This window comes from Ptychodera flava, chromosome 13 (genome assembly GCF_041260155.1).
Source record: "Ptychodera flava strain L36383 chromosome 13, AS_Pfla_20210202, whole genome shotgun sequence".
NCBI lineage: Eukaryota > Metazoa > Hemichordata > Enteropneusta > Ptychoderidae > Ptychodera > Ptychodera flava.
In genome coordinates, this window is record NC_091940.1 from 8,282,131 (window position 1) to 8,309,985 (window position 27,855).

The 27,855-nt window shown below is 37.6% G+C and overlaps 1 protein-coding gene across 5 annotated transcripts; it reads right to left on the reverse strand.

Annotated features, from left to right (window-relative positions):
• Positions 1–1,185: 1,185 nt before the first annotated feature.
• LOC139147313 (steroid 17-alpha-hydroxylase/17,20 lyase-like) lies at positions 1,186–27,855 on the reverse strand. 5 transcript variants are annotated; one of them, XM_070718363.1, is made up of 11 exons: positions 27,647–27,855; positions 18,317–18,397; positions 14,200–14,302; positions 13,440–13,613; positions 13,095–13,188; positions 9,502–9,663; positions 9,095–9,303; positions 8,393–8,524; positions 6,882–7,118; positions 4,686–4,784; positions 1,186–3,885 (listed from the first exon to the last, which is right to left on the reverse strand). In XM_070718363.1, the coding sequence occupies exons 2-11, from the start codon at positions 18,374–18,376 to the stop codon at positions 3,611–3,613; spliced, it is 1,545 nt and encodes a 514-aa protein (XP_070574464.1). In that variant the 5' UTR covers positions 18,377–18,397; positions 27,647–27,855; the 3' UTR covers positions 1,186–3,610. The 5 variants fall into 5 exon arrangements, with proteins under 5 accessions (XP_070574464.1, XP_070574465.1, XP_070574467.1 ...); XM_070718364.1 differs by lacking the exon at positions 27,647–27,855 and adding an exon at positions 26,854–27,637; XM_070718366.1 differs by lacking the exon at positions 27,647–27,855 and having other exon boundaries at positions 6,882–7,046; positions 18,317–22,780.

Consider the following 27,855-nt stretch of genomic DNA (forward strand, 5'->3'; position numbering starts at 1 on the left):
CATGGAAACGACTGAAGAAAATATGTCACTCGGGTACTTTTACAAATACTCGCTAACGTAATCGTAAAACACGAAATGTAATGTGACTATACGCTACAATACTATCGATGTATGACATAAAAATGTACAATTATCGTTTGATTCGCATCAATATCAAGCTGAAAGCGAAAACTACAGTATACATGTATATATTCTGTATCCGTTTCTCGTCGAAAAACGAAACAAACCAGGAAACAAAGCAAAACGAAATAAAGAAAAACCAAAAATAATCTACAAGCTTCATTTACGCAACGCCATCTGAACAACGTGTGTTCAGACAGTCAAAATTGCAAGCAATACTGTACAGGCGTACATAAATTTAGCTGTAATGCAGTCTTGATCCAGCACATGGTAGAATTGATGGGCAAAGTTTCGAGGGAAACCTACAGAAATCTTAAGTGTGGCGGACTTTGACAATGAAAGAAAGGCAAAATTATCAACCTCCTTTGAATTAGCAAAATTTCCAAAATTGAAGAATCAGGAAGTGTTGACTTTGCAGATATTAAACATCTCAGATGGGCCGAGATTTCGATCGGCGTGATTCTAGAATCTAGAAAGTGTTCCCTTAAGATGTTGCTTGTTTTCGTCCGGCACCTCCAGGCACACGAGGGTGTCTTCGAGATTTGAATTAAGTTTGGCGATTACTATAAGGTATTTTTCAATGAACCAGACTTAAGGCAAAAAGGGTAATCACCAGAAAACATTTGTAGAAAATGAACAAAAAATGACAATATTGTTTACTCCTTTCGTGATAAAATAAATCTACAACTCCCTAATAGGGGAATTTAACTTTTGCCTTACGTGTTCACACACGGTCGCTAATGTCGTAGCGGTGTGTGTGTGTGCGTGTGTGCGTGTCTGTCTGTCTGTTAGTCTGTCTGTCTGTCTTTGGGTCTCAAGAACGGCTTTAATCAGAATCTAATCTGGTACATAGAGATTTAGTATGCATATGGAAAGAACTGATAAGTTTTTAGAGGTTGTGCTTGCATATTTTATGCTTATTTGCATAATTGATGATTAAAGAAAAATGGATAAACATTGACCTCGACTGCACACAATTTGATAAAAATCACTACAAATCACTGCAAATGTTGATCACACTTGGATATATCAGCGGTGAAAGATACTGAGGGATGACATGTAAGGTAATTGCTACTTTGCATATTTAATGAATTTCCCAATTAGGAATATAGCTGATTTAGCTTGATCGCATATGACGAAACTTGCTATGTACATTGGAGATACTATGATATAATATTTTGAAAAGACATTTAGCACTTACTGAAAATTATGAAGCATTTTTATTATAGCTAATTGCTAATTATCGGAGATACTGACTTCTGTTCTTTGTACTGTTAAACGGGGACTTCAAGCATACTGTGATGTTGTCTTTTCTCGGAGTGGTATAAATCACATGTGGATATTAAAAAATTCAAAGGAACTCTTGGAAAATTTGAAATCAAGATCTGTTTTAAAAATAACATTTATTAAAACTTTCGATTTTTCCACATTGTATACCACAATACCACATAATAAATTGAAAGAATGCTTGAAAAACATCATCAACCAAGCATTTTCACAAAAACGGTTCACGCCGTTACAAATATGTAGTATTAGGGTATAATTCTACATATTTTATTAACAATGTTACTAACGCTAAATTGTTTTATACCGAGAAAGACATTATCAGTATGCTTGATTTCTTCATCGACAACATATTTGTAGAATTTAGATCACATTTTCCAACAGTGTATAGGAATTCCTATGGGCACTAACTGTGCTCCCTTGCTTGCAGACTTCTTTCCGTTCTCATACGAGGCAGCATTTATCCAGAACTTAATCAAACAGAAAAAGGTCTCTGTAGCTCGAACTTTCAATCTAACATATAGATACATAGACGGTGTTATTTCAATGAATAACTCTGAATTCAGTAAATATCTCGCTATGATTTATCCTCCAGAATTGGAGATTAAAGAAACTACAGAAACGGCCTTTTCTGCTTCATATCTGGACATTTTACTTGAATTTGACTCTAGGTTATATGACAAGAGAGATGATTTCAACTTTAGTATCATCAATTTTCCACACCTCATAAGTAATATTCCACTCTCACCAGCTTATGGGGTATACCCAGCTTATTCGATATGCTAGAGCATGCAGTTCATATGGTGATTTTGTAGAGAGATGGCCATCTCTCTTACAAACTGTTAAATCAATGTTACACCAGAGCAAGACTTGTCTCTACATTCAAACGCTTTTTGGCAGGTATCGCAAGCTGGTAGATAAATACAATATCTCTCTTCGACAAATGATCACTGATGGCATCGGTGACATTGGGCCTTAGTTGGTGACCACTACCTATCTGACTTACAGATTGATATATGGCGGGTGCGACATGTGGGGCAGGATGCGCTTAATATTTTCGAAACACGTGACATCACTTCTTGGTCTTCTGGCCAGAGGTCCATATATGTTTCTTTCATGAATATGACTTTGTTTGTGTACCGTCTATTTACTGTCTGTTCTGTGCTGTTTTGTGTCTATGTTTACAACTGTTGTCTTACGAATTCTGACCTACTGTCACTGGATTATGGATTGGTATGATTGCGATTATTTTGCATACTTGACAAATTTTCCTAATTAGGGATACATATCTGAATTGACTCAATCAAAGTTTACAAAACTTGCTATGTACATTGAAGATACTATGATATAATATTATTGAACGTTATGAAGCATTTTTATTTCAGCTATTAATAATTTGCATATTTAATGAATGTTTCTATGTAGTATCTGGATTGACTTGATCAAAAGTGATGAAACGTGCTACGTACATTTGAGATACTATGATATAACATTCATAAAAGTTGTGTTAGCATTTTTAGATAAGCTAATAGCTCATCAGCATATCTAATGAACTATCATAATTAGGTATAATATTATCTGAATAGACTTGATCAAAGCTGACAAAACATGCTATATACATTGAAGATACTATGATATAATATTACTGAAAGTCGCTTAGCATTTTTACACCAGCTAGTTACTAATGTGCCTTTCGAAGTAATTTTCCCAATGGGGACAGAAGGACACAACAGAAGTTTATGAAATTCACTATGCCTATTTATGAGACAATTGCATCGTATTAGTGAAAGACGTTTTCCACTTTCATGTCAGCCAATTTATAATTTGCATATCTAATGAGCTTTCACAGTTTGGCATATGAAGCTTGAATGACTTGACCAATTTACACTTGCTATATAAGGTGGTAATACAATTACCTCAGCCAAAGAAATTTAGTATTTTTATTGCAGCTAATTACATGTTTGAATGCTTAATGACCTTTGAATCAGTGTGTGGTGAATACTGTTCACGATGTTGATCATACAGTTTAAATGAAGTTGCAAACTTGTGGCAAAAGTTGCAATTTACAGATAACTGCAATGTATAGTGAAACAGGTTAGCATATTCAGTTCATATCTGTTTTTTATGATTTAGGGACATTCTGGAATGGGTGAGCTTCAATTCTTGGCAGAAGACATTTTATTTACCCTTAATTATTCCCTGAACTTTAATGTGATTCATTGTTTGGGAGAGGGCGCCTTCTCCTTGCTACGATTTTATACGGACGGCATTGAATTATAAAAGCTTCGCACAGCTCTTGCATTCTTGGCTTCGTGCCGTCCGGAGGCGTGCTGAAAGAGTACCGCTGAATTAAAGAGACTAGATACAAGAACATCTCGTTCATTGCCAGCGTTTCCCCTAAACACATGCGGCGTCCCATGCCAAAGGGTATGAAATTATCTGGCTTGTGGAGTAGCTGTCCGTGTTTGTCCAAGAAACGTTCTGAAATGAAAAAAAAAATCTCCTTAAAAATGCGGAAGGATTGATTGCCAATTTTATAGATCGAAAAAGTTGGACGGGAGGACTTTAACTAGTACCGGTCGGCTTATCGGAAGCATTTTAATGTTTATGCTGTTGGCTGAAGCGGCTGGATAGTTATAACAAACTTGAACAGATGGGAATATTAAGTAAAATGCTTGGCAAATATTTTTGTTCTTTTCAAACCAGAGACTTTTATTGGTGCTATTCGACCTCTTATTAATTAAGCAGGTTCTAAATCCATTTTTACAGGCAGCGTCAATGTATAATATAAAAACATATTGGCGTAGAAAATGTGAATGTATATAATGATAAAACGAGGAAATTTTCACAAAGATAACGAATAAGTAACATATGACAGTACAACCCGTAGTATCCGTCTGAAAGATATCATTTTTAGACAAAAGTGATTTAAATGACAAAGAAGAAAGACTATGTTACATAAATGAGAACGGGTATAATGATAGTGTCTAACATGTATAGGTAAATCTAGTCCGTGTGTTATACAATCCTGGTAGTTCGATAAGGGCGTCCACATTTTGTATGACGCCTATTCCTCGAACAATGTTTCCTCGAGGGTAATGTAAAAATAGTATGTTTCCTCTAGCTAATGTTAAACTAGGCGTGACGTGATATTGGATTCAGAACATACTCTGAATGGTCGACTCTGGTGTCTGGAATGCAGACATCACCTCAATGCAGAATCACCAGAATGAGATTATCTGCTGAATCTTTACACACATGTACAGTCATCATGTACTTACCTGGACGGAATTCCTCAGGTTTCGACCACACTGTCTCGTCCATGTGTATCTTCCATGTGTTACAAAAGACCCATGTGCCTTTCTTAAGTAGGAATCCGCCTGCAACAAGGCATGCAAATCGAGGAGACAATGTAAGGGATGCCTCATTTTCGAAATCCTTGTATGCCAAGTAAGCCATAATTCCTTTTCCTCAACAGAAATGTCAGCACGACCGATCTACCTAAAATTCCTACACTGTTTTTAGCTCTTATATCGAATGCTTACACAATCTAATGGAGATATCATGCGATATTTCCATATCCTTTAAAATATTAATGCTGATGCAGATACAACATAGGAAAGAAATGGATGTCTATTAGGAAATAACATATATATTAAAAACGGCATTGTGATTTTGTCCCTTGCTCATCTTAAATCGAGAGACAAAATAACAATGATTTTGACTCTTGTATTAGCTTAAACTTATGATAACAACTAGAATCGTTGTTAGTCTGTTATTACCACAACGACACGAATTTTAGTTCGGATTGAGTCATCGCCTGTCGATAATTGCACACTTGCCCTAGGCGGCCGCTTGTTTTAATATTAATCCAAATTTAACACCGCATTTTAAGTAACTTGAATCTATTAAGTGTCCATGGTTACATTCTGTTCAGGACGTGATGATAGCTGAAGTGAAGGGAAATGTGGAAACTACGAATCATAAAGAAATGCTTAACTTTCAGAAAACCCTAACATGGTCCTGCGTACGTACTTTGATGAGCATATTATGAAGAAGTCTTTAAGTCCTTAACATCTTGAAATGTGTTGTAGAAGACAAAAACTTTGTTTGACGCTTGCAATTTCATGACATAGTTAGCTATGATGCAGGAACGACAGATTTCAGGGATCATTGCTCCCAACGTCCCGAACTCTAAAGTAATTGATGACGTCTTTTCATTGTAAAATATTTGGTGAGATTGCTCTACGGTGATACTGTTGGAATGGCCATTATATTTTCATTAAAACCATCATCCAACAGGCATAGGACAAATTACAAGATGAGATACCCATAACCCACTACGCAATGAGGAGTAAATACACATTCTGACGATCAATAGGTCATGCAGTGAAAGATGGCAAGTCAAAAACCTGTGAATTAATGTGAAATAATTCTCCAGGTTACATTTTCTCCATGTGCTCATGCACTACATGCACACCACGGATGGAATTTTCTATCTTTAAGCCTAGCGGACGTGAATAATGCATTCCCTCACTGTCAAAGGAAGGATGTACACAATAACTACCGTGGTCTTCACCCCTGATCCATAGTTGCTGTATGTGGACTTTCACCCAGAAATAATGATAAAAAATAAGTTTAACCTCTGTTTTTGTGCCCAACACGATTTGACCATCAAGTTTTAGCTTTTTATTTTTACCTAGACTTTGTCTTTTGACGTAAGTATTTTCGCCATAATTTTTAATATTGTAGACTTTTGAACCCCGATTTAAGAAAAGTTTAGAATTTGCTTTTTGCTTGATCTGTGAGACAGGGTATGCTGAAAACGCTGTACTTTCGACTTTTCTTGTAACATTCGACGAAAGATTAACCTGTACAGTTGATAAGGTAGTAATTCAAAAAGTACCGGGATTAATGTTCTAGTACATAGTACAGCAGACGTATTGTCCGAGACGTGTACTCGTATAAAAGTGCGAACATTGGGCAGATAAATGGGTCGTGGGTTAGCTTTCTTTACAAAGTCAGAGGTGTATTATTAATTAATTTCCGGAGATTAAAGGCATACTGACACCTGTTCCAAGTTTGCCACAGTTACCATGGAAAGAGGAAAGCTAACCAATAACAGATTTTAAGCGGGTGGCCGCTTTTTAAAAACAGCGCCCTTTCACCATATATGGGCATATTTAGATTACAGGTGACCGTATACCTTTAACGATTTGTTGGATCGCGAAGTCGGCCATATTAGCTGGTTTGTTTCTCGCGTTGAACAGCGAGAAGGACATGCGGGTAGCGGGGAGGGCAGTGTAGACCTTTGGAACTTAAAAGCAACAGGAAGGTAGACAGAAACAAAACCATCCTGATAGTTAAGAGAAATCAAAGTAATAGCATACTAAGATTTGAATCTTTCGTGCAGTGACATCCAGCAAAATTAAGACTGGCTAAACTAGTATGTTAAGAACATTATGCACATCTCTTACCTACTGCAGTGTCACAAGTAGTACATCTCGGAATTATAATTGCTATCGACCTGATCCTTAGGGTTTCATTGATTACGGCATTACAGTACGGCATGTTCTTCCTATCTGTCAACGCTGGCAGCCGATCCTGGCCTATCACCTCGTCGACTTCTCGCCGTACCTTCTCTTTTACGTCAGGGTGTGTGATCATGAAGGCAAAACACCAATTCAGGGTGGCAATCGTGGTATGAAGGCCAGCTATAAGTAATACAAATCAGTGCACGACACATAGAATATACACGAACAACAAAAGTCAAAGTATTTTATCATAATATTGTGAGATATTATATCCATTGTGATGCATTCATTTTCGTCATGATTTAGTCCGAGCCCATCAATGACGAGAAATGGATTTGAAATACTTTGCAAGAGACACAGTAAAAAAATGCAAAGTCTTCTTCCTTTAATAGTATATTTTTTGAACAGATGAGGTATGAAATGTTACTTTCAGGCGACTATTTCCATCGTTCCATTACATTAAATCTGATCTAAATTTGCTGTGTGTTCGTCATGTGACAATGTTGAATCGGCGCCGATCGATTTGCGCAACATCCCAGAATATGTTTTAGCTCGTGAGTGGAACGCGAAAACGACGTAACGGCGTATTATGTGGCACTAAGTATTGCAAGTACAGTGCTGGTTATGTTGCAAAGTATGATAGATTTAACAAACGATACGTTTCAAAACTAAACCACATACGATTTCTGAACCGACCTTAATAACACTATCCTCACGGAATCTTCAGATCGTATGAAGCCGGACAGAGATTCTTTCTGACGCATAGGCATCGTACTTTCCTTTCTTACCAATATTAATAAACTAGACTTAAAGAGTGGACTCATATCGAATCAATCTACTTAATACACCCTGCATAATATTTTCCCGGCCATCATGTAATTTACATGACCGTTCATTTTCTCATACCATACACTGGAATTACGATTTCTTACATGTCTTTGTAATATATGTATCACTTTCAACAGCTTTCTACATTTCCTAATGCCTCCCATCTTTAAAATAGAATGCCCCCCCCCCGGGAACAGCTAATTGGACTCTTAAACTTCTCAATACGTTTCTTGCCTATTTATGGCGGGGACATATCCTGAAGCTGTCGGAGTGAGAAAAGCTTTCACCATCTATTTGTTAATACTGGGATGTCAGTCATTTTATATTTCGAATATCGGTAAATGTAAGGTAGTCTTTTTTAAGTAACAACTTTCGCACAGTGAACCCTAATTTAACTTTTGGTTTGGTAGGCAAATGGTCGAAAGCTTTATTAAGGAAAGTTTGAGCAGAAGTTTAAGTCTTCGGTTTCGAGACGCATACTACTTAATCCATAACTTTCGATTCGTCCTGTGAGTTAGTACAAAGGCGACAGTTTGTAAGTTAAAAATTACTATTACTACTACTTCTTTCTCTGATAAAGATTTTGCTTAACGAAAAAGCAAACGTGAGGCAAAATAAGTTCATACCTCCGAAGAGATTCGAAGTAATTTGACGCAAGTTGGTACTATCTAGACGGTATGCCTTCCCCGAACTAATAGTTGCTTCATCCGTTCGTGATTTCAACAGTTCGTCAATTAAATCTTGTGTGTTGGTATTATCTGAAACCGTAAATAGGAAAAAAGACTTGAATACTGAATTTTGTACTGTCGCAATAATACCAAGCAATATTACCGGTATCCAATAATCTGCAATAAATAGTTTAATGCTTATGAAAGAGAAATTGTCTCCTCAAAAGTTAATCAAATTGAAATGAGACAACAGCTGCTAATTTGGGCTTTGTTTTGTACTGAGACTGCAACTTGCAATGGTTAGTGTATACGGCAGCAAAACCGAATAACAAACCTAGTTATTCAAGGATACTAAAATATTGTGTATCTATCTATCTATCGATCTAATAAAATTTCATGCATACAGTAATGTACTTATGTGTGTCTGTACTTCTGTACCGGTATGTATGTATGTATGTATGTATGTATGTATGTATGTATGTATGTATGTATGTATGTATGTATGTATGTATGTATGTATGTATGTATGTATGTATGTATGTATGTTTGTGTGTATGTGTGTGTGTGTGTGTGTGTGTGTGTATGTATGTATGTATGTATGTATGTATGTATGTATGTATGTATGTATGCATGCATGCATGCATGCATGTGTGTGATTACCGTTTTGAAATTTGTCCATGTGATCATCAACGTGTTTTTGGATGATACCAAGCCATTTCAGTACACCTCGTCTTGCCATTACTACAGATGGCGTGGGAACATGACGGAGTATAGGCATAACATCTCCCATTAGCCCATTTCCAAAATTATCAAGTGTGTTTTTGGTAACCTTGACTATCTCTTGGAATTCTTGGTCCTCCAGGTCATACCTAGCATACGTTAAAAATTACATGCTTGAGAAGATGTCAGAAGTTGCGACAGTAATATCGTGAATTCAAGCTAACTGATTTTATTTTCATGCATTCAATGCATAGACTATATAGGGTTGTACAATTGTAAAATTAACCATGCACAAGATTTCTGAGCGAAAAGCCTGTACGCCGCAAAGAATTGCATGACCACTTAACTGCTTTCCAAAACACATCGCACCGACGATATTGACGATCGTAAGCATTATTAACGTTTTTAATTGAAAAGGTTCTTCATTCTTTTCTTCAATTGCCTTCAATAGCCTTGGTAAAGCTTCTTTCTGGAACAAGCGCTCTAGTTCAGGCCCACTTGCATATTTCCTGAAACAGTGTGTGGAATAACACATTTGGTAATACTCGAAGTGACATTTTAACAAACACTTTTGTGCACCTAAGCTTTTATTGGAATCGGCAAATTGATAGCACACTGAAGATTATTATAATTCACTTCACAAGTATACCAATTACTTAAAAATACATGAAATTACACAAATAAAACCCATGTGTTGCTTTAGGAGCAATACTTCGGCGGCCTCACGGTGGAAATGCTTACCACTGTAAAGAGAAGGAAAGGGTACTTTCAGAGATATCCCGTTATTGTACAATAGTAGACCAAGCAGAGTGTACTGCAGATAACATTACTTGCACATGATGATAACGTAATTATGGGACTTTAGGGTAAATGTAGTTTCTTAGATAACCGATAGGTTTGAACCGATTCCAGGCAAAAGGAACTTTCTGAGAGAGGTCACGTGACCACTTCTCTCTCATCAAGTACCACTGTACCACTGCTTCACTACTGTCGGGGTCATCACTAGTGTAAGTGGGTCAACAGGGACAATACCACAGCTTTACAAGTATCTTCATAAATATAGGTGGGAGGTGGAAAGATTCAGAAGGGGGATTTTAAAAATTCTGTGAGTTGTTGATGGTGGACTTGAAAGTTTTGCTCTGCTTATATATCATCATATGATTTTAATGTTAGTGGTAATTAAACAAAATCTAGAATAATTTTGTCAAATTCGATGGCTTTTCATTAAAAACCCAGCAAGTAGCCCTTGTAACGGGGCAGAAGCTGCGACTGTTGATAATATTTTCAATATTCTTTGCATTGTATCAAATACAATTTCTTGGTATCTCACTACAACATTCTGACACATAGAATATTCAGTTTGTCGATAAAGCCTGTGTATGTGAACACCATTGGTGATAACTGAATTAGAGTCCAGTCGTTTGACAATGATACAAATACACAGTACAAGTACAAAGGCTGTGTCGGCAAGCTGAAAATTGTACAGTTCATTATGCAGTAGGGAGTTGAAAAAGAATGCAGTTTTATAAAACAGAACAAAAACATTGTAAGAATTAATCTACTGCCCTGCTGCTGCCTACGGGCAGTGTCACTCTGACTGCATACCCACAGTGACGGAGATAGCTCTTACTCTAATGTAGTTGAAGAAGAGTTTGTGTCATGTGCTTATGACAGTGAAGCATACTTGTATACAAGATAAGGCCGGATGGCAACACATGGACCACTAGGAGACTTGACAGTTATCAATGAATAACGGACAAAAGGGACAATAGGTGTATCAATGTTCACAAAATAGCGTTGACTATGGTACACAAAAATAGTGAGTCTCCTTGAAAGTAATGGCATAGATTACTTTTATTGTTATATGGCTATCTGTATTTGTAGTTTAATGAAGACATTGCTCATAGAGTGCAACAAAGGTGTCGATGATCAGTAGGTATGTTAAACTTGATTTTTTCAAAATTGTACTGTGTATCAACTTATTTTTTCATGTAATTTTTTAAAAATCATGATGAAATGCTTGCAACTTATTTTCACAGACTGAGTATTAATATGAAACAGTCTTCTGGCATATTGATATTTAGATGTATATGAAATGCACCTGACAGCAATACAAGTATACATGACACACATGTACACTGTGGATTGTGTTGATAGGCCGAATACTGAATATTTCAACATAATAAGATGTAAAATAAGACATTAAAGTTACTAAAAAAAGCAAAAATACTGAAAAGTATCAAAATCTTATGTTTGTCACATTGTTTGCTTAAGGGTGTGTGCTCAGAAAAATAGTATCTATATTGCTGTAGGGATTTTTTATTTCTAGTATATTAAAATAATCAAATATTAAAGAAAAACGATTAGGTCATCTTGCTAGAATTTCAGCAAACGTCCGATGAAAAGTCACTATTTTTCAAATAAATCACTCACCATTATTTGTGAACGCAGCATTACTCCCTGTATTCTCATATCAGGCCATCTTGGCCACAGTAAGTAACTGAAATTCTCATGCACACTAACAATCACATATCCATAGATCTGCTGATCATTGCACACCCCATGGTGATGATTTGCACGGTACTCCCGCAGACTTATGAATTTATTTTGGAAGTACTCATACAACTACGTATACGGAGTTATAAAGTTCTATGCAAGTATTTATGTGGAGCGATATACTTTATGAAGTCCATGAGTGGTGCATCAGTGTTGCGTAAAATGTAATTTATCACGATGGAGTATACCCAGATAAGCGGATCCATGTCAATGTATATGTGGGTGTTATATATGAATGAGAATGTCAGGAATTTACGATGGCCAGGATGACCCGATATGAGCATACGGGGAAAGGAAAGGTACGTCCTATGAAATAAGGTTGGACCTTAGACGAATATTAAAAGAAAGAACTATGTATGGCCAGTGGACTGGATGAGAACGCGGTGTTAACGGTAGTTAACACTTGCTTGGTAAAAAAATACTGAGCTCTCATAGCTCATGTGGATCCATTTACATTAGTGATGGCCAAAACGGCAAAGTGAATCAGTCACAGGGCCTGTCTCAGATAGTATCTTTCCCTAGAACCGGTTCAAATTAGTTAGCTATCTAAGTAAATACCATTTCCCTCTAGTCACATTATCACCTGGCCATCATATGACAGCCATGTGATCAGCACTACCCTATAGTGGGTCCACCATTCAATTCAAAAGGGGGTATCTCAGAAAGTACCCTTTCTCGCTCCCACTGGCATTTCAATCAAACTAGAGAATGTATAGGTGACCACTAGTTACACATAAGACTCTTTTCTGCATTGTTTGTATACTGAATGAAATCTTACAGGAATTCCTTGAATCAAATATTAAGAGTTACCACTACAACAAGACTGAATGTTTATCATATATTTGATTCTTCCCTTTTACAGATATAAAACACTTAGCCCTTGACACTAGATATCAAACGTGCCATATCAGGCCTCATCATCATCATCATCATCATCATCATCATCATCTGCCCCTAAAATTTTTGATGAAGAACAAAGCAGTGCTGAATTCATTAAGTTATGACGCGAATGCCAATTTTGGCTTCGAAGATCGACCTGAATTTTGTTCGTTGACGTTTTCTGTCCTTATTTGCTAGGATACCCTCATATTTTTAACTGTGTCCACAACGGCGTTTGTCTGACACAAAGAGCGAAACAAAATATATTGCGATCAACAGGCCCGGCTATTGTAATTTAATGGCATTTATTGACAAAAAAATAAACCCATGTTCGCCCAGTTAGTTGTCGTTGAGAAGCTGACTTCAAAGTGGGAAATATTTGTGTAATTTTGGAATAATTTATTTGATTACAATTATTAGAAATTCATGACCGTTTGTTTTTTCTTGGTTACTTTCACATAAAGCTCTAGTCTTAGCATTTTTTGCTCAGAATAATATATCATACCTGATAGTTTTTGCACCAAGTTTTCGACGAAACTGCCAAAACTTGCTGAATTCACCGAAAACTATGTCGTTTCTTCCTTCGCTGATAATATCGACTACGTTGAACGGTGTGTCGATGAAAAAAACAATGAATGCAGGGAAAAAAATCGAAAGAATACTGTAGTTAGATCAATATTAATAAAGAATTCCTGTCGCTAGAAACTGTAATCCAAGGTTTTGAAGTTTTTAAATGTGTTTAAGTATACTATATAACTAACAAGAGCAAGGATTAAACTGATGGGATCGTAGAAAAAACATTTACTGACTCAAACAATTATCAAATGCCCCTTAAAATCATTCTATTTACATGACTGTGTTTGCATTCTCCCAGCAAAGTCGTTTGCCTTGTCAACCAGCGCTTCTTTGACCATGTCCATGGTATTCAATACAACAACTCTCCGTGTCCCAATCTTCATCGAATATATTGGTCCGTATTTCTTCGCATATTTGGCCATTGTTAGGTGTGGATTTCTGACAAGCTCTATGCAGAAAGAATGAAAGAATAAGGAGCTCTTACAGAAATTGAGAAAAAATTCCTCCTGCAAGAGTATCCTGAGAAGCAGAAAGGTAACAAACTATGAAATTTGATATAATTTAGTATAAATTTTCAACAGTTCAACTATGAACCGTTATACAACATGGTTAAAAGATTAGACAAACGAGAAAATCTCAAAGTGGGAAAGGTTTCCCACCCTTTCAGTGCTTCTGAATTCCATGTTTTGTAAGAAGTAACAATAATGTAATTGAAAAAAATATCGCATAACTCCATAACTCAGTCATTTCAAGAACATTACTGTCAACTATGCAGTACAGACAAGTAAAATTAATTTGCATTTGTGCAGTGCTTTAACATAGGTAAAACTAGGGACAATATGCAGCTGTTCAAAAGGTTGTCGCTTATTGATGGATCGTAAATATTCACAGCAGCTACATGTACACTTTGGACTATAAAACTAAAGCTACTGTGTCGCTGATCGGCTGCTTTTAAAGCTCCCCATATGCAACAATATTCAGCGAACAAGCAAGCTTCAAGCCCCCGAGAAGCTGCACATCGATGGAATAACTACCGAATGCACTTCCAATGAACGGCAGTCCAACTGGTCCATTGGGCCATCCACGTGGTCTACGGAGTCCCCATAGAGCAGAGAACACAATGACAGCGATGACAATCAATAGTCCAGTCAATCTACGAGATTTTGGCACCTAACCCACCACAAATTGCAACAGAATTTTTTTCTTCAGAATGCATTTCAGAGAGGTACCCAGAACAACATATTAAAAGTTTACTCGAATCCACCTTGGGGAAATATGTCTAATTTGCATAAATCAAATATGGCTGCCAGCCATCCGACAAAATAGCATAATTGGCCATATATCACATATTAAACAAGCTATTTCAGTGATTTCAAAGTCTGACACTAGTTATTTGGCTCAGGGAATCATTTTGGAGGTATCATGTTTCATATAGGCACTTCATTAATTTGCATAATTCCAATATGGCGGCCAACATTCTTACAAAAGACATTTTCGGTCATATACCACATATTAAACAAGCTCTTTCAGTAATTTTAAAGTTAAAAGTATATTTCTTAGGCATGGACAAACGTTTTTCGAGATGCAATGATTTGCATAGGTAATTTGTTAATTTGCATAAATCCAATATGGTGGCCAACATACCTACAAAAGACATTTTCTGTCATATACCACGTATTAACCCTTTTGGCGCCAAGGTCTATTTTTGTCAACTTTATAAAATGTACCGCAGTCATTTTTTCTGCCTTTTGCCAAAATTTTGATAAAAAATGTAGCTGATGAAAAATGATATCCATTTTGTCAAAAATTATGAAAAAAACGTACAGAAAAATTCGTAAAATATTGCATAAAATTTTTGTGTAAAAAATTACAGCAGTCAAAGGGTTAAAGAAGTCATTTCTGTGATTGCAAAATTAAAAGTATATTTCTTTGACATGGACAAACAATTTTCGAGATGCAATGATTTGCATACTTAGGTATTTCGTTAATTTGCATAAATCCAATAGGGTTGCCAACATACATACAGAAGACATTTTCTGTCATATACCACGTATTAACCCTTCGGGCGCCAAAGTCTATTATTGTCAACTATATAAAATGTATCACAGTCAATTTTTCTGCTTTTTGCCAAAATTTTGATAACAAAATGTAGCTGCTGGAAAATGATATCCATTTGGTAAAAAATTAAGAAAGAACGTACAGAAAAGTTCACAGAAATTGGTAAAATATTGCATTAAATTTTTTTGTTTAAATAATTACAGCAGTCAAAGGGTTAAACTAGCAATTTCTGTGATTTCAAAGTTAAAAGTATATTTCTTTGGCATGGACAAATGATTTTTGAGGTGCAATGATTTGCCTTGGCATTTCTCTAATTTGCATAAATCCATAGGGCGGCCAATATACCTACAAAAGACATTTTCTGTCATATATCATGTATTGAACAATCTATTTCAGCCATTTCGAAGTTTAAATATATTTCTTGAGCATGAATAAACACCTTTTGCTGTTCAATGTTTTTAAAAGACACTTTGATAAGTTTCAGAAATTAAATATGGCTGCCAAATTAATGACCAAATAGGTTCTTATATAAATAAGGTTCTGTAGAGATTTTAGCAACCGGAACATGAAAAAAAATCTGTAAAGAGGGCACTGCACCCAATGCAGCGTATTTTGCTCAAAAGAATTTTTTTTTCAAATATTCGTCCAATTTGATTAATTTGTTAACCCAAGATTAAAAATTGGTTAGGCTCACCTTTTAGCTTGGCAAGCAGTCGTAAGTTGCATAATATAGAAGGGGTAATTTATGCAAATGTATGCAAATCGACCGATTTTCTGCTTCCTTTTTATCCAAATTTCGAGATTTGCAAAGAATATAACTCTAGTCTGGCTGGATCAAATTTTCTGAATTTTTCTCACTGTTTTTTAAATGCTATATAACAAAACAACTATTTTGTTTTGCAATAAAATTCTGATTCAAAAAATGTCAGACTCTTAAAAACTTGATCAACACATAAACTCACAAAAAAAAAGAAAATTGCATGCTTAGGAAAGGCTTAAAATTAATTCAAATAACTCATCAGCCCAACAGCATCAAACTGTTACACGATACAAGCATGTACATCTGGAAAAATGACACTTGGAAAAATGACTCAAGATGTACTTGTTTGTATTGTGTAATAGTTGGATTCTGTTTTTGGATCAATTGTAAGCCTTTGCTAAAGCATGCAGTTTTCAGATTTTTGAGTCTATGTGTCCATAAAGTTTTTATGAATCTGACATTGTTTGCACTAAGTTTCAATTTGTGTGTATTATGGCATTTTTTATTTTTGTCAAATCATTTTTTCTCTTTTTTAGCTTTGTTGTGTTTATTGTATTTTTGATGTTAGGTGTGATGACTTCTTGCCTGTCATCTAGGGGATCTTTTAAAGATGCACCCATCCATAAGAAGGGGGTTCAGTCTAAATTAAAAACTAAAGATTTTGAACACGCCTTTTTTTAACAGTAAACATTACAGATTACATGTTTTGACACTGTACAGTGTTAAACACCCATACAAATTACAAAAATGCCGTACACAGATGAATCCTATGTTATATTCAGAAAGAGAATATATTATTCAGAAGACTAACAATCATTAACAGTCGTCATATATAGAACAATTAAAATTTTAAAAATACCGCAATTATACGGTGTTGCTCAAATTTGATCAGAATTGGTATATACCAAAGATCAACAATAAGTGTTGTTTCTATCTGTTCAGTGCAGGAAAATCCTACGTTGATGTTAAGACAATGATTTCTGCACAACCAGAAAAACAACAAGAAATATTTAAACCAGAAAAACAAGAATGACAAAAGTAAATAACGTCTGAAACTTTAGGTACTGGAGGTCAACTTTAGCAACATGCATAGCAGAGAATGTTTCAACCATGGATGTACAAATATAGACATCCATGGTTTGAGCAGGTCAGTTAATATGTCAAAGTTCATAAACAATCACAGGAAATGAATAATAAGCTGTTTCAGTTACTGCCACCACTCCCGTACATAATAGGTACCCTGCATACCAATAAGTTAAAGGTCAAAAACCTCTTACTCAGATGTGTGCGCTGTTTCAGTTATTGCCACCACTCCTGCACATTTGCAGGATTTCCCCTTTTTCTGACCTCATTTGCATATTTTTGACACTGAAACTACGTCACATCTCAAGCCCTGCATCTACCTGTACACCAAATACTGAGATGGTAGCTTTGGCGGTATGGGAGCCTTTGCGTGTGACGAACATACATCCGCACATACATACCTACATACAGACATACAGACATACAGACGCCATAGACTCACCATATAAGCTCTTTTTGGTAGTTATATATCAATACCAAATATGAGCTAAAAATGAATATCGAAGGACTTAACAGTTTCTTCTTTATAGTTTCCTAGTGCTAAACACTATACCAAACCCTTATTAATATTAGAAGCTATTAAGCCATAGGGCATTAATATGGCAGCCATATTTAATTTATGCAAATTATCAAAGGTTCTTTGTAAAAATTGAACCACTAAAAGTGTTTCTTCATACCCAAGAAAAATATTAAAAGTTTAAAATCACTGAAATGGCTTGTTTAATGCGTGGTATATGACCGACAAAGTCCTTTGTAGGAATGTTGGCCACCATATTTGATTTATGCAAATTAACAAATTACCTATTCAAATCATTGCATCTTGAAAATCATTTGCCCATGCCAAAGAAATATACTTTTAACTTTAAAATCACTGAAATAGCTTGTTTAATACGTGGTATATGACCGAAAATGTCTTTTGTAAGAATGTTGGCCGCCATATTGGAATTATGCAAATTAAGAAGTGCGTATATGAAAAATTATACCTCCAAAATGATTCCCTGAGCCTAATAAGTAGTCTCAGACTTTGAAATCACTGAAATAGCTTGTTTAACATGTGATATATGGCCAATTATGTTATTTTGTCGGATGGTTGGCCGCCATATTTGATTTATGCAAATTATTCATATTTCCCCAAGGTGGATTAGGGTAAACTTTTAATATGTTGTTCTGGGTACCTCTCTGAAATGCATTCTGAAGAAAAAAATTCTGTTGCAATTTGTGGTGGGTCTAACCCTATTTTGACTGGCCTACAAGGCAATGCCAGGGAAAGCGGAGAATGTTCCCTTCGTCAGATACGAAATCACAGACATACTGCGCACCTATTGTTGTTTCTGTAAGTGTATGAAAACTGTATACATTAGTAATATGCACTGGCTCAAGCTTCGTTGTAATGGGTTAAAACGGCTAATTATAACCGACGAAATCTCGAAGCGGCGAAATGGCAATCGGAATGAAGAAATAAAGAAACTAAATAATATTCATACATTAATAAAGAATAAGCAACTGAAATATACAGAGAGAAATCTGACATACGGCGAAACAAACAAACGGTCGATGCGATGTATTACTCGCGCCACTCGCTCCCGGCCATTGTTCTGTTTTTACTGCGCCGGTATGTGAGTAATTTGAGTAAGCGAAGAGGGAGAAATTAAACGGAGGGACGGCCAGTATGTTTCAAAATGACGCTGTGCGTAAAATAGTGACCATTACAAAGTATGGTCAGGTTGCTACACCGCAAATATCAAGGTTTTAAGCCATGTCCAACCATGTCCATGTCCATGTCCAAGTGTCCAATTTCCAATATCTCCTCTTCAATAGAATTGTCACTCTCTGGAACAATTTACCAGTCATAATTAGAACAGCTACTTCACTTTCTGCATTTTGCCAGGCAGTAAATAAATGGTATTGGGATACATTTTTAAACTGTTTTGATCCAGACAACACTTGTTTGTGGATTTCTAGATGTTTGTGCAGTAATTGTAGACCATAGTACACCTTTTTGCTTTTTGAATTTTGTTTTTATTTCTTTTACTGACTTGCTTTTGATCCTCTTGTGTACATTTTTCTTCCTTTTGTTAATATTTCATTCCATGGAGGACTTGCTTTGTATAGGTGATTTGCACCTGTTTCAGTCACCCTATCCATTGTAAACATATTTCTTAATAATAATAGAATAATAATATTTATTTCTTACACGCACTACACATACGTCTCAGTGCGATTTACATATTTTAAAAGAAACAAAAAAATACTAAAAACCAGCAAAAGCAATAAAAGAAAAACGAAAATAAACAATGTCAAAATCTGTCAGCACCTGTACCATTCTCGTACAATAAACAAAAGACGGTGAAAAAAAAATTAAAAAGTTAATTAATTATAAAAAATGAAATAAAACAAAAGACGGTGATAAAAAATTATGAAAGCAGTAGAATAAATTAAAAAGTCGCAGTTAAAAAGTCCCAGTTTGTGCAACAAACAATAACCCACCTGCTGCATATCACAGTCGACAATCCCAATACCATTTCTTTACTACCTGGCATTCCAGGGATGATTGTGTAAGCAAATTTAGCTTTCTTGTGTTTATCTTGGATGAATAAATAAATAAATAAATAAATATAGGGAAGGAGATTTTAAGTATTATTTTTCAGAATGTTCTATGACCTTTTACCTGCCCAATACATCTGCAGCGAAGTTATGGCTACATCTTTTCCTCTAGTCCGAGAGGGTTAGTGTCTATAGAGCAATAACCAGTATTGGACGAAATTGCACAACTAAATTTTTGGTTGCTCGTGACCTATGACCCGGATATCATCCTGTACCTCATTAATTATACACAATTGAAAGTTAGCCAATAGAGATCTGATTTTTGGTGAACAGGGATGATTGTGTGAGCAAATTTAGCTTCTCTGCCCAAATATCAAGTGATCAGGGTGACCTTTGACCTCGATTTCATAAATAGTATACCTAGAAATCAGTACCTTCAAGAGCTACAGCCTTAATAGTTGATGCAATGAGGCCTCTAATGACATAACATCATCAACCTCATTAATTATATATAATGCAAAATAAAATATTCTTGATGTCGACTGTGATATGCAGCAGGTGGGTTGTTTGATGCCCATAGAAATTAGGGAGGGTCACTTTTTCCTTCAAACCCTTTTAAGAGTCATTATTTTACGCGCAGAGTCATTTTGAAAGACAACGGCCCTCCCTCTCGGGAATTTCTGTCCGGTCCCTTCTTTCGCTATTTCTCCGTTTCGCGATTTCGTCGATTATAACAGCCGTTAAAAACCTTGCATGCGAATGGACCACGGTTCAAACTCGCAAAGAATACACATATTTCCATACGCGTTTGAACATATGGTTTGTTTGTACCACCACCATTATGCATAGTGTGAACTTTTGGGAATAGTGAGTCTGTGGACTGGAGTAGAACCATTGACAACATTGGCATTTTGTTCAGTACTCAAAAGGTATGATAAATACGGTGGCCCAAAACTACGTGTTCTTCGTATGTAGTAATTTCTCCCAGACTTAGAATTTCTCCCCGACTTATGTGTCAGCATTCAATGTTAGCACCGCAGACACTAATTTTGGTATACTTGGGGGGCCCAAATCGCTGCTGGCGGCCATATTGGGCTCAGTTAGAAATAGGGGTATGGCATAGCTTTTTGTCAATTTCTCTCCTAATTCAACTTAATTTGTCAAACCAGTACTTTTATTGTTTAGACATACAATTTCTTGCTTTTATATCAAAAATTCATGATATCCATCATAGCAGTTTTCTACAGAGAAATTTATTATTCAAAATTGCCGTACAAAGTCGATGAAAATAGGCCTATCCCCTGAAACCGGGGTTTAATTTCGGGGAGGGATTCTATTTGAGAAATCATTATCTTTTTTGGGAAGATCACAACTAAGCAATAGTAAAAGTATTCTGATATGAGTGTTCGGGACACAAAATTTATTTGCCAGGAATGTGTTTTTATGTCATATGGTGTCATATCGCTTGGTACAAAGGTGGCGCAAATTGCTGCCATAGGGCCGATGAATGTATGTCTTGAGGCAGGTGTAGCAATTGAAGTGTAAGGTTAAATTTTCTTTAAATTTTATTTATATACTCACAAGTACTTTCATTGGTGTTAAAATTGTGCGCTTTTGTCAATTAAAGGTTCACTATATTGGCACAAGACCACTAGTTCACTTCCGGGTTCGTTTTTTTTTCACTTCTGTCTATTATGACAATTTTTTTTTTCTCAGGCCATGACAGGATCAATTTTTTTTCTTCTATCTCACCTGGCGACAATTTTTTTTTTTCGCAAAATCCTCCATACCCCCCCCGAAATCAAATGGTGTTCCCCTAAGAGTATAATATTGGATGTAGAATGGTATTTTCCTTAAATATGGGCAGAAAATGTCGAAACAGTTTGCTGAAATACAGTTCCACACTTTGATTGTAGGGCGAGCCTGGAAAGTGTTTTTATAGATGTTTACGTCACGTTGGGCCCATTCGTTCAGTACAGGCTCTGCTATTGGTTCGAATTGAAATGCGCCCACGTGACTTACACAACCGCCGGGCCTTTTAAATCTGGAATGTAATGAGACGGCAAGATGCATTGAAAAACTGCCGATTTGTCGACTTTCATCGGTAAGAGGTGAAAATGTCTGAGTATGATTGAGAAGGACTAATGTGCTTTGACCCTACGTCGAATTTTACCAATTTCGATGCTTGCTAGGTGCATTTTTGACGATTGAAAAAAAAGTGTGTGGCAATGAAGTGACAACCCTTGGGTAATGTTAGGCTGTATTGAATTTGCAACGCACATGTATAGTTAGGCTACAACGCACATGTATAGTTAGGCTGTATTGAATTTTGCAGCGCATGTGTATAGTATACTATAAAGGCTGTATTGATTTTTGCAGTGCATGTGCATATGTGTATAGTTTGGCTGTATTGAATTTGCAACCCACACTTTGTTCTTTTCATCAAATACTATCAACAACAACAATAACAACAACAACAACAACTTTACTGACTTCGATTATATTTTTATTTTCCTTCATTTTTAATGTTTAATCATCATCATCGTCACCATCTGATCATCATCATCGGAGCCTGAATTCCCTATACTTCTATGGTGGCATAGAGTGGGTAAATGACTATTATCGTCATGGGCTCCAGACGCGCTGATTTGAAACTAGCACTACTTCCGTATGTGCGGCAGTGACTAAAAAAATGATGTTTTCAATTTTTTTTTCATTCAATGTCATCAGTGTAGTGAATTAACCCAAAGTGGTTTTATACTGTGTTAATTAGGCACACCCTTGTATGTGACCCTTGACCAGGAGTTGAATAAAGATCATGTTGCGTTGAGACCCAATATGGCGACACTGTGTTAAATCTGAGTGTTGTGGTTCAATCCGGGCCATTCTCTGTCTCACAGGAGACAGAACTGTTCAACTGGCGACGAGGATGAACTATAATTATCAGTCCTTCCATCGACGAAGCTGAAAATGGCTGTGAATATTCAATTAGGGGGGATTGCTGAATTTGATTGCAAGAGCGACCCGAGCAGTCAGGCACCACGTTGGAAGAGATGGAAAAAGTCGTTCGAAGTTTTCGTGGTAGGAAACGGAGTAAAAGACGATGCTCAAAAGAAAGCCCTACTCATGCATTGCGCTAGCTGCAGAATTGTAGCTCAATGGTGAGGCGGTCGGTGATTTTTGGTTTCTGCGACTTCGCTCACCAGAAGCGCTACAATGCCGATGGCCCTGTACAGGTCAAAATAAGCGCACCCCATTGGACAAGGCATGTTGATTTGAAATGCTACCAACTTCCGGTAATGGCGGCTCCGCTCCCAGAAACACGGATGCCCCTGCGCAATGTTTATGGAACGTGATCGACATCTTTGAACAAATTCCAAACCCCATAAACGACAAGGTTAAGTGTAGTATAGTGTTTAGTCTTCAGTAGTGATAAATCGGTACGACAAAATGCAGTAAATATATAGCATTTCACATCAACACGCCTCGTCCAGTGGGATGCGCTTATTTTATACTCCCCAGGGCCATCGGCATTGTAGCCCTACTGGTGAGCGAAGTCGCAAAAACCAAAAATCACTGACCGCCTCACTGTAGCGCTGCAATTTTGCAGCTAGCATTGCGCTGGACTGGACGTTCAGGATGTCTTTGAAACGTTGAAAGACCCAGGTCCCGGTGTGTTGGCAGAAGGTCAGGACGATACAGCAGGTGAATATGAAAAAGCCTTGCGAACCCTTGATGCGTACTTTACCCCGAAAGTGAATGTGTCGTATGAGAGACACATATTCCGCCAACTAAAACAGTAAGAGACCGAAACTGTCGATCAATTTGTTACCCGGCTAAAGAGACAAGGAACAAACTGTAATTTCAGAGATCTTGACGATCAGATCGGCGATCAAATGATTGACAAGTGCAAGTCGAGTACACTGCGTCGGAAATTACTTGAAAAAGGGGCGACTCTGACTATTGAGGCCTTGCAAGAATTGGCTAGAGCTATGGAGGCCATAGACGTCCAAATTCGCCAAATGGAGGGCGCCACTGTTAAACAAGAAGTAAATAGAGTTTACACAAAGCCAAAGAAGTCTGCAATAGCAGGTAAGAAGAAAGACCCCTGTTTTCGCTGTAATCCGGAAGGCCATTTTACAAAAGACAAAGATTGTCCAGCACGATCGGCAACGTGCAACAAATGCCATAAAGTCGGACATTACGCAAGTGTTTGCAGAACAAAACAGAGTACCCGTAATACGAGACGTAAAAGGGACAGTGATAAGGTGCAGCCTACTGTCAACAAAGTCACAGACAATGAAGAGTATGTTTTCATAGTTGACGAGAAATTCAAGCATGACACCGTGGATGTAAATGTAGGTGGTGTGACGATAGCGGATTCATGGGACACATGCTGTCGAAGCGAGGAATTGGTCCGGCCAAGGAAAACCTCAAAGCTGTGCTACAAACCAGAGAACCCGAAACTACAGTGGAAGTGAGGAGCTTCCTGGGTCTGGTTAATTTTTCAGCCAGATACATTCCAGACTTGGCTACCATTGCGGAGCCGCTCAGAGAACTTACCTGTCAAAACACAAAGTTTGTATTGGGTATGGAGCAGGAACAGGCATTTAGTTGTCTGAAGCAAGCACTAGCAAAGGCCGACACATTGGCCTATTTTGACAAGAATGCAGAAACGCAGGTCATCGCCGACGCGAGTCCAGTAGGTCTTGGAGCTGTCTTGATTCAGTCGCAGAATGGTGAAAGGCGTGCTGTCAGCTATGCGAGCAGAAGTCTAACCAGTGTTGAACGTCGCTACTCGCAGACGGAAAAAGAGGCCTTGGCGCTGGTTTGGGCATGCGAATGCTTCCATGTATATTTGTATGGGATTAAGTTCGAACTGCTAACGGATCATAAACCACTGACTTACATTTATTCAAAATGTTCGAAGCCATCGGCACGTATTGAACGTTGAGTTCTACGCCTTCAGCCCCACAACTTTGCAGTGAAATACGTACCAGGTTCACTGAACATTGCCGATTCACTATCACGTTTGATCAGTAGGCCTAACCAAACAGATAAGACCTCGAAATTAAATGAGGCAGAAGAATATATTCGGTTCGTTGCAGGAAACGCCGCGCCTTGTGCGTTGCCAATACGGAAAATAGAGCGAGAATCATCTGGAGATGAGGAGTTGAGTACGGTCAGAAGGTGCGTCAAATCAGATTACTGGCGTTGTTGTCCGTTAGGATACAAAGCTGTAAGAAGTGAACTAGCAGTAGTTGGTAAAGTACTACTGAGAGGAACAAGGATCGTAATGCCGCAGAAGTGCAGAGCACAAGTACTTGACTTGGCCCACGAAGGACATCAGGGCATTGTTAAAACTAAAATGAGGCTACGCACTAAAGTATGGTGGCCAGGCATGGACATGGACGCCGAACGGAAATGTAGAGCATGTTTCGGATGCCAGCTAGTCAGCCAACCATCGGATCCAGAGCCAGTAAAGTCGACGCCATTACCACAGAGTCCATGGGAAGAGATCGCCACTGATTTACTTGGTCCTTTGCCTTCCGGGGAATATCTGCTTGTTACAGTTGACTATTACAGTCGATACTTTGAAGTGGACATTATGAGAACCGTGACAAGTGAGAAAATAACAGAAGCCCTAGACAACGGATTCGTCACCCATGGATACCCAGTTTCTATCAAAGCTGATAATGGACCACAGTTTTCGTCACAAGAATTTGATGACTATCTCCAGGAGCATGGCATAGCTCACTGTCGTAAAACCCCACTGTGGCCACAAGCAAACCGCGAAGTGGAAAGACAAAATTCGACACTCCTGAAAGCAATGAAAATTGCACAAGCGCAGCATAGGAATTGGAGGAAAGAGCTAAATAAATTCCTGATGGCATACAGAAGCAACCCCACAGTCAACTACAGGAGTTGCGCCATCTGAGTTGATGTTTCGTCGCAAGATCCGGACGAAGTTACCTGAGGTCGTGGAAAACGTGAAAAGAGAAGACGATATCGCAGTTAGAGACAGAGATAGAGAAATGAAACAGAGGGTTAAAGATTACGCAGATAACCATCGGAATGCGCGTGACAGCGAGGTACAGACAGGTGATAAAGTCTTACTTCGACAAAGACAATTGAACAAACTGTCAACGCGATGTGAAGAGACACCGTACAAAGTGATTGATCAATATGGAAATCAGGTAACCATACAGTCGCCATCAGGTGTGAGGTATAAACGAAACACGTCGCATGTAAAGAAATTGTATGATTCTGACGAGATACAGAAGAATCCAGATGATCAACCCACTGTAAAAATGGAGGATGAAATTGAGGCCGAGTCGCGAGAACCAGTTGTAAAGAAATTGTATGATTCTGAGGAGATACAGAAGAATCCAGATGATCAACCCACTGTAAAAATGGAGGATGAAATGGAGGCCGAGTCGCGAGAACCAGTTGTGCGTTAACAGCATTCTCGACCACAATGTGTTATCCGTCCACCAAAATAATTGGATGACTATAAAACTGAGTTAGTTTGGACTGGTCAAACCACGAATGGGTAAGAATAATTCCCAGGTTCGCCAGCATGGGTTTTTAAAGGGTAGTCCACCCTTGCCCAAATGTTAGCTTTAGGACTTGTCATGATGTTATTTTGGAAATTTCGTGTTTAAACTGATTTGAGATTGTTGTCATTGTGTTAACTTGATTTTTGAATTGTTAAAAGTGCTATTTTCAGAGATAAACTGGGGACACAGAAAGTGACTGAGACAAGTATGGACATGAACTCTGAGGAAGGGGATATGTTGTCCGAAAGGGGAAGGGATGTAGTGTATTAACCAAAAGTGGTTTTATACTGTGTTAATTAGGCACATCCTTGTATGTGACCCTTGACCAGGAGTTGGATAAAGGTCATGTTGCGTTGAGACCCAATATGGCGGCACTGTGTTAAATCTGAGTGTTGTGGTTCAATTCGGGTCATCCTCTGTCTAACAGGAGACTGAACTGTTCAATCAGGATACTTGGTTCGGGAAACTATGGTAGTAAAACTTCTCCATGGGCAAACGAAATCTAAATTCGAAGGTAGCCCCAAGTTGGAAGTAAAGTCAATGCAATCACTGCACTTGTACTTTGGCCCAATTACGATGACAGCCATGCTTACAATTACCCATACCTGACCCTATTTTCGTAAAAATAGCAGCCAGACGTAGAAATTGGGCAGGGAAACAAGGTCTACAGTAGGGTTACTTACACTGCACTTCGAGGCTCTCATCCGGTCACCCTGCACAGCCTGGGAAATAAAAAAACTCCGAGCAAGATTGCGCGACAAAGACAGGAGCGATGCATCCTAAGAGCACCTTATCTACGTGGTATACATATAATTATTAGGTTTGGAAACAGAGAAAGGGAAAATCATTTTCAACATTTTTAATTTTATGTTCACGTAGATTCCGAATTCCCACTTATGTATTCTTAGTTAATTGTATCGTACTTGTCTGTAAACTGATCAAACTTGGAGATGAAAGTTATGTAAGTTTGCCATCGAACACATGAAATTTCATTGCTGGTCTCAGTAAATCGTTGCTTAACCTTTTAACATTGTGGAACGAACTTATGTGATGTGAACAATGCAGTGGTGACATTGTTGACAGTGGTTCAAGGTCGGTGAAATTCCTTTAGCAAAGAAATGATATACATTAGAGGAAAAGTCATGTACGTGTTTGCGACATCGGGACAACCAAGACTGTTCACAGAGTTACAAGGTAAACTTTCATGGTAAACACACTCTCTCTCTCTCTCTCTCTCTCTCTCTCTCTCTCTCTCTCTCTCTCTCTCTCTCTCTCTCTCTCTCTGACGCAGGTGCTTTTCATAATTTCTAACCCAATTTGAACAAAAACAGCGTTTATTTCTCAGGCATTCCAACTTGCCGGTTTTTGGTTACGGCAGAAAAGGCGATGAATTTATATAAAATAAAATTAACAAAACTAGTAACTAGGTCTAGGGAACTAAGTAGAGATTACAACACAATCACAAGATAGCCCTACTTATCTTGGCTGGGACGGCACAAACATCCAGGTGGAGTCCAGACAGATACTAATTAGTGAAGGAGTAAGTCCTCTGGCAACAGGCTTGATGTCGGCCTGAACCGTGCAGCATATACAGAGCAAATCCAGCGTGAGGGTGAAGGTCTTAAAAATTCCAAAGGTCTTCAAGTTAGCACTGACGCGGAAAATCCCAGTCTAAAGATTACAGT

What these genes read in the sequence shown, in the direction of transcription:
- LOC139147313 (XM_070718363.1), bottom strand. Translation starts at nt 18,376, where the DNA reads ATGTCTGTGATTTCGTATCTGACGAAGGGAACATTCTCCGCTTTCCCT. An exon ending in CATGGACAAATTTCAAAACG is followed by an intron (nt 8,525 to 9,094) that starts GTAATCACACAC and finishes TTACGGTTTCAG; the next exon opens with ATAATACCAACACACAAGAT. An exon ending in ACCTGAGGAATTCCGTCCAG is followed by an intron (nt 3,886 to 4,685) that starts GTAAGTACATGA and finishes TTTTCATTTCAG; the next exon opens with AACGTTTCTTGGACAAACAC.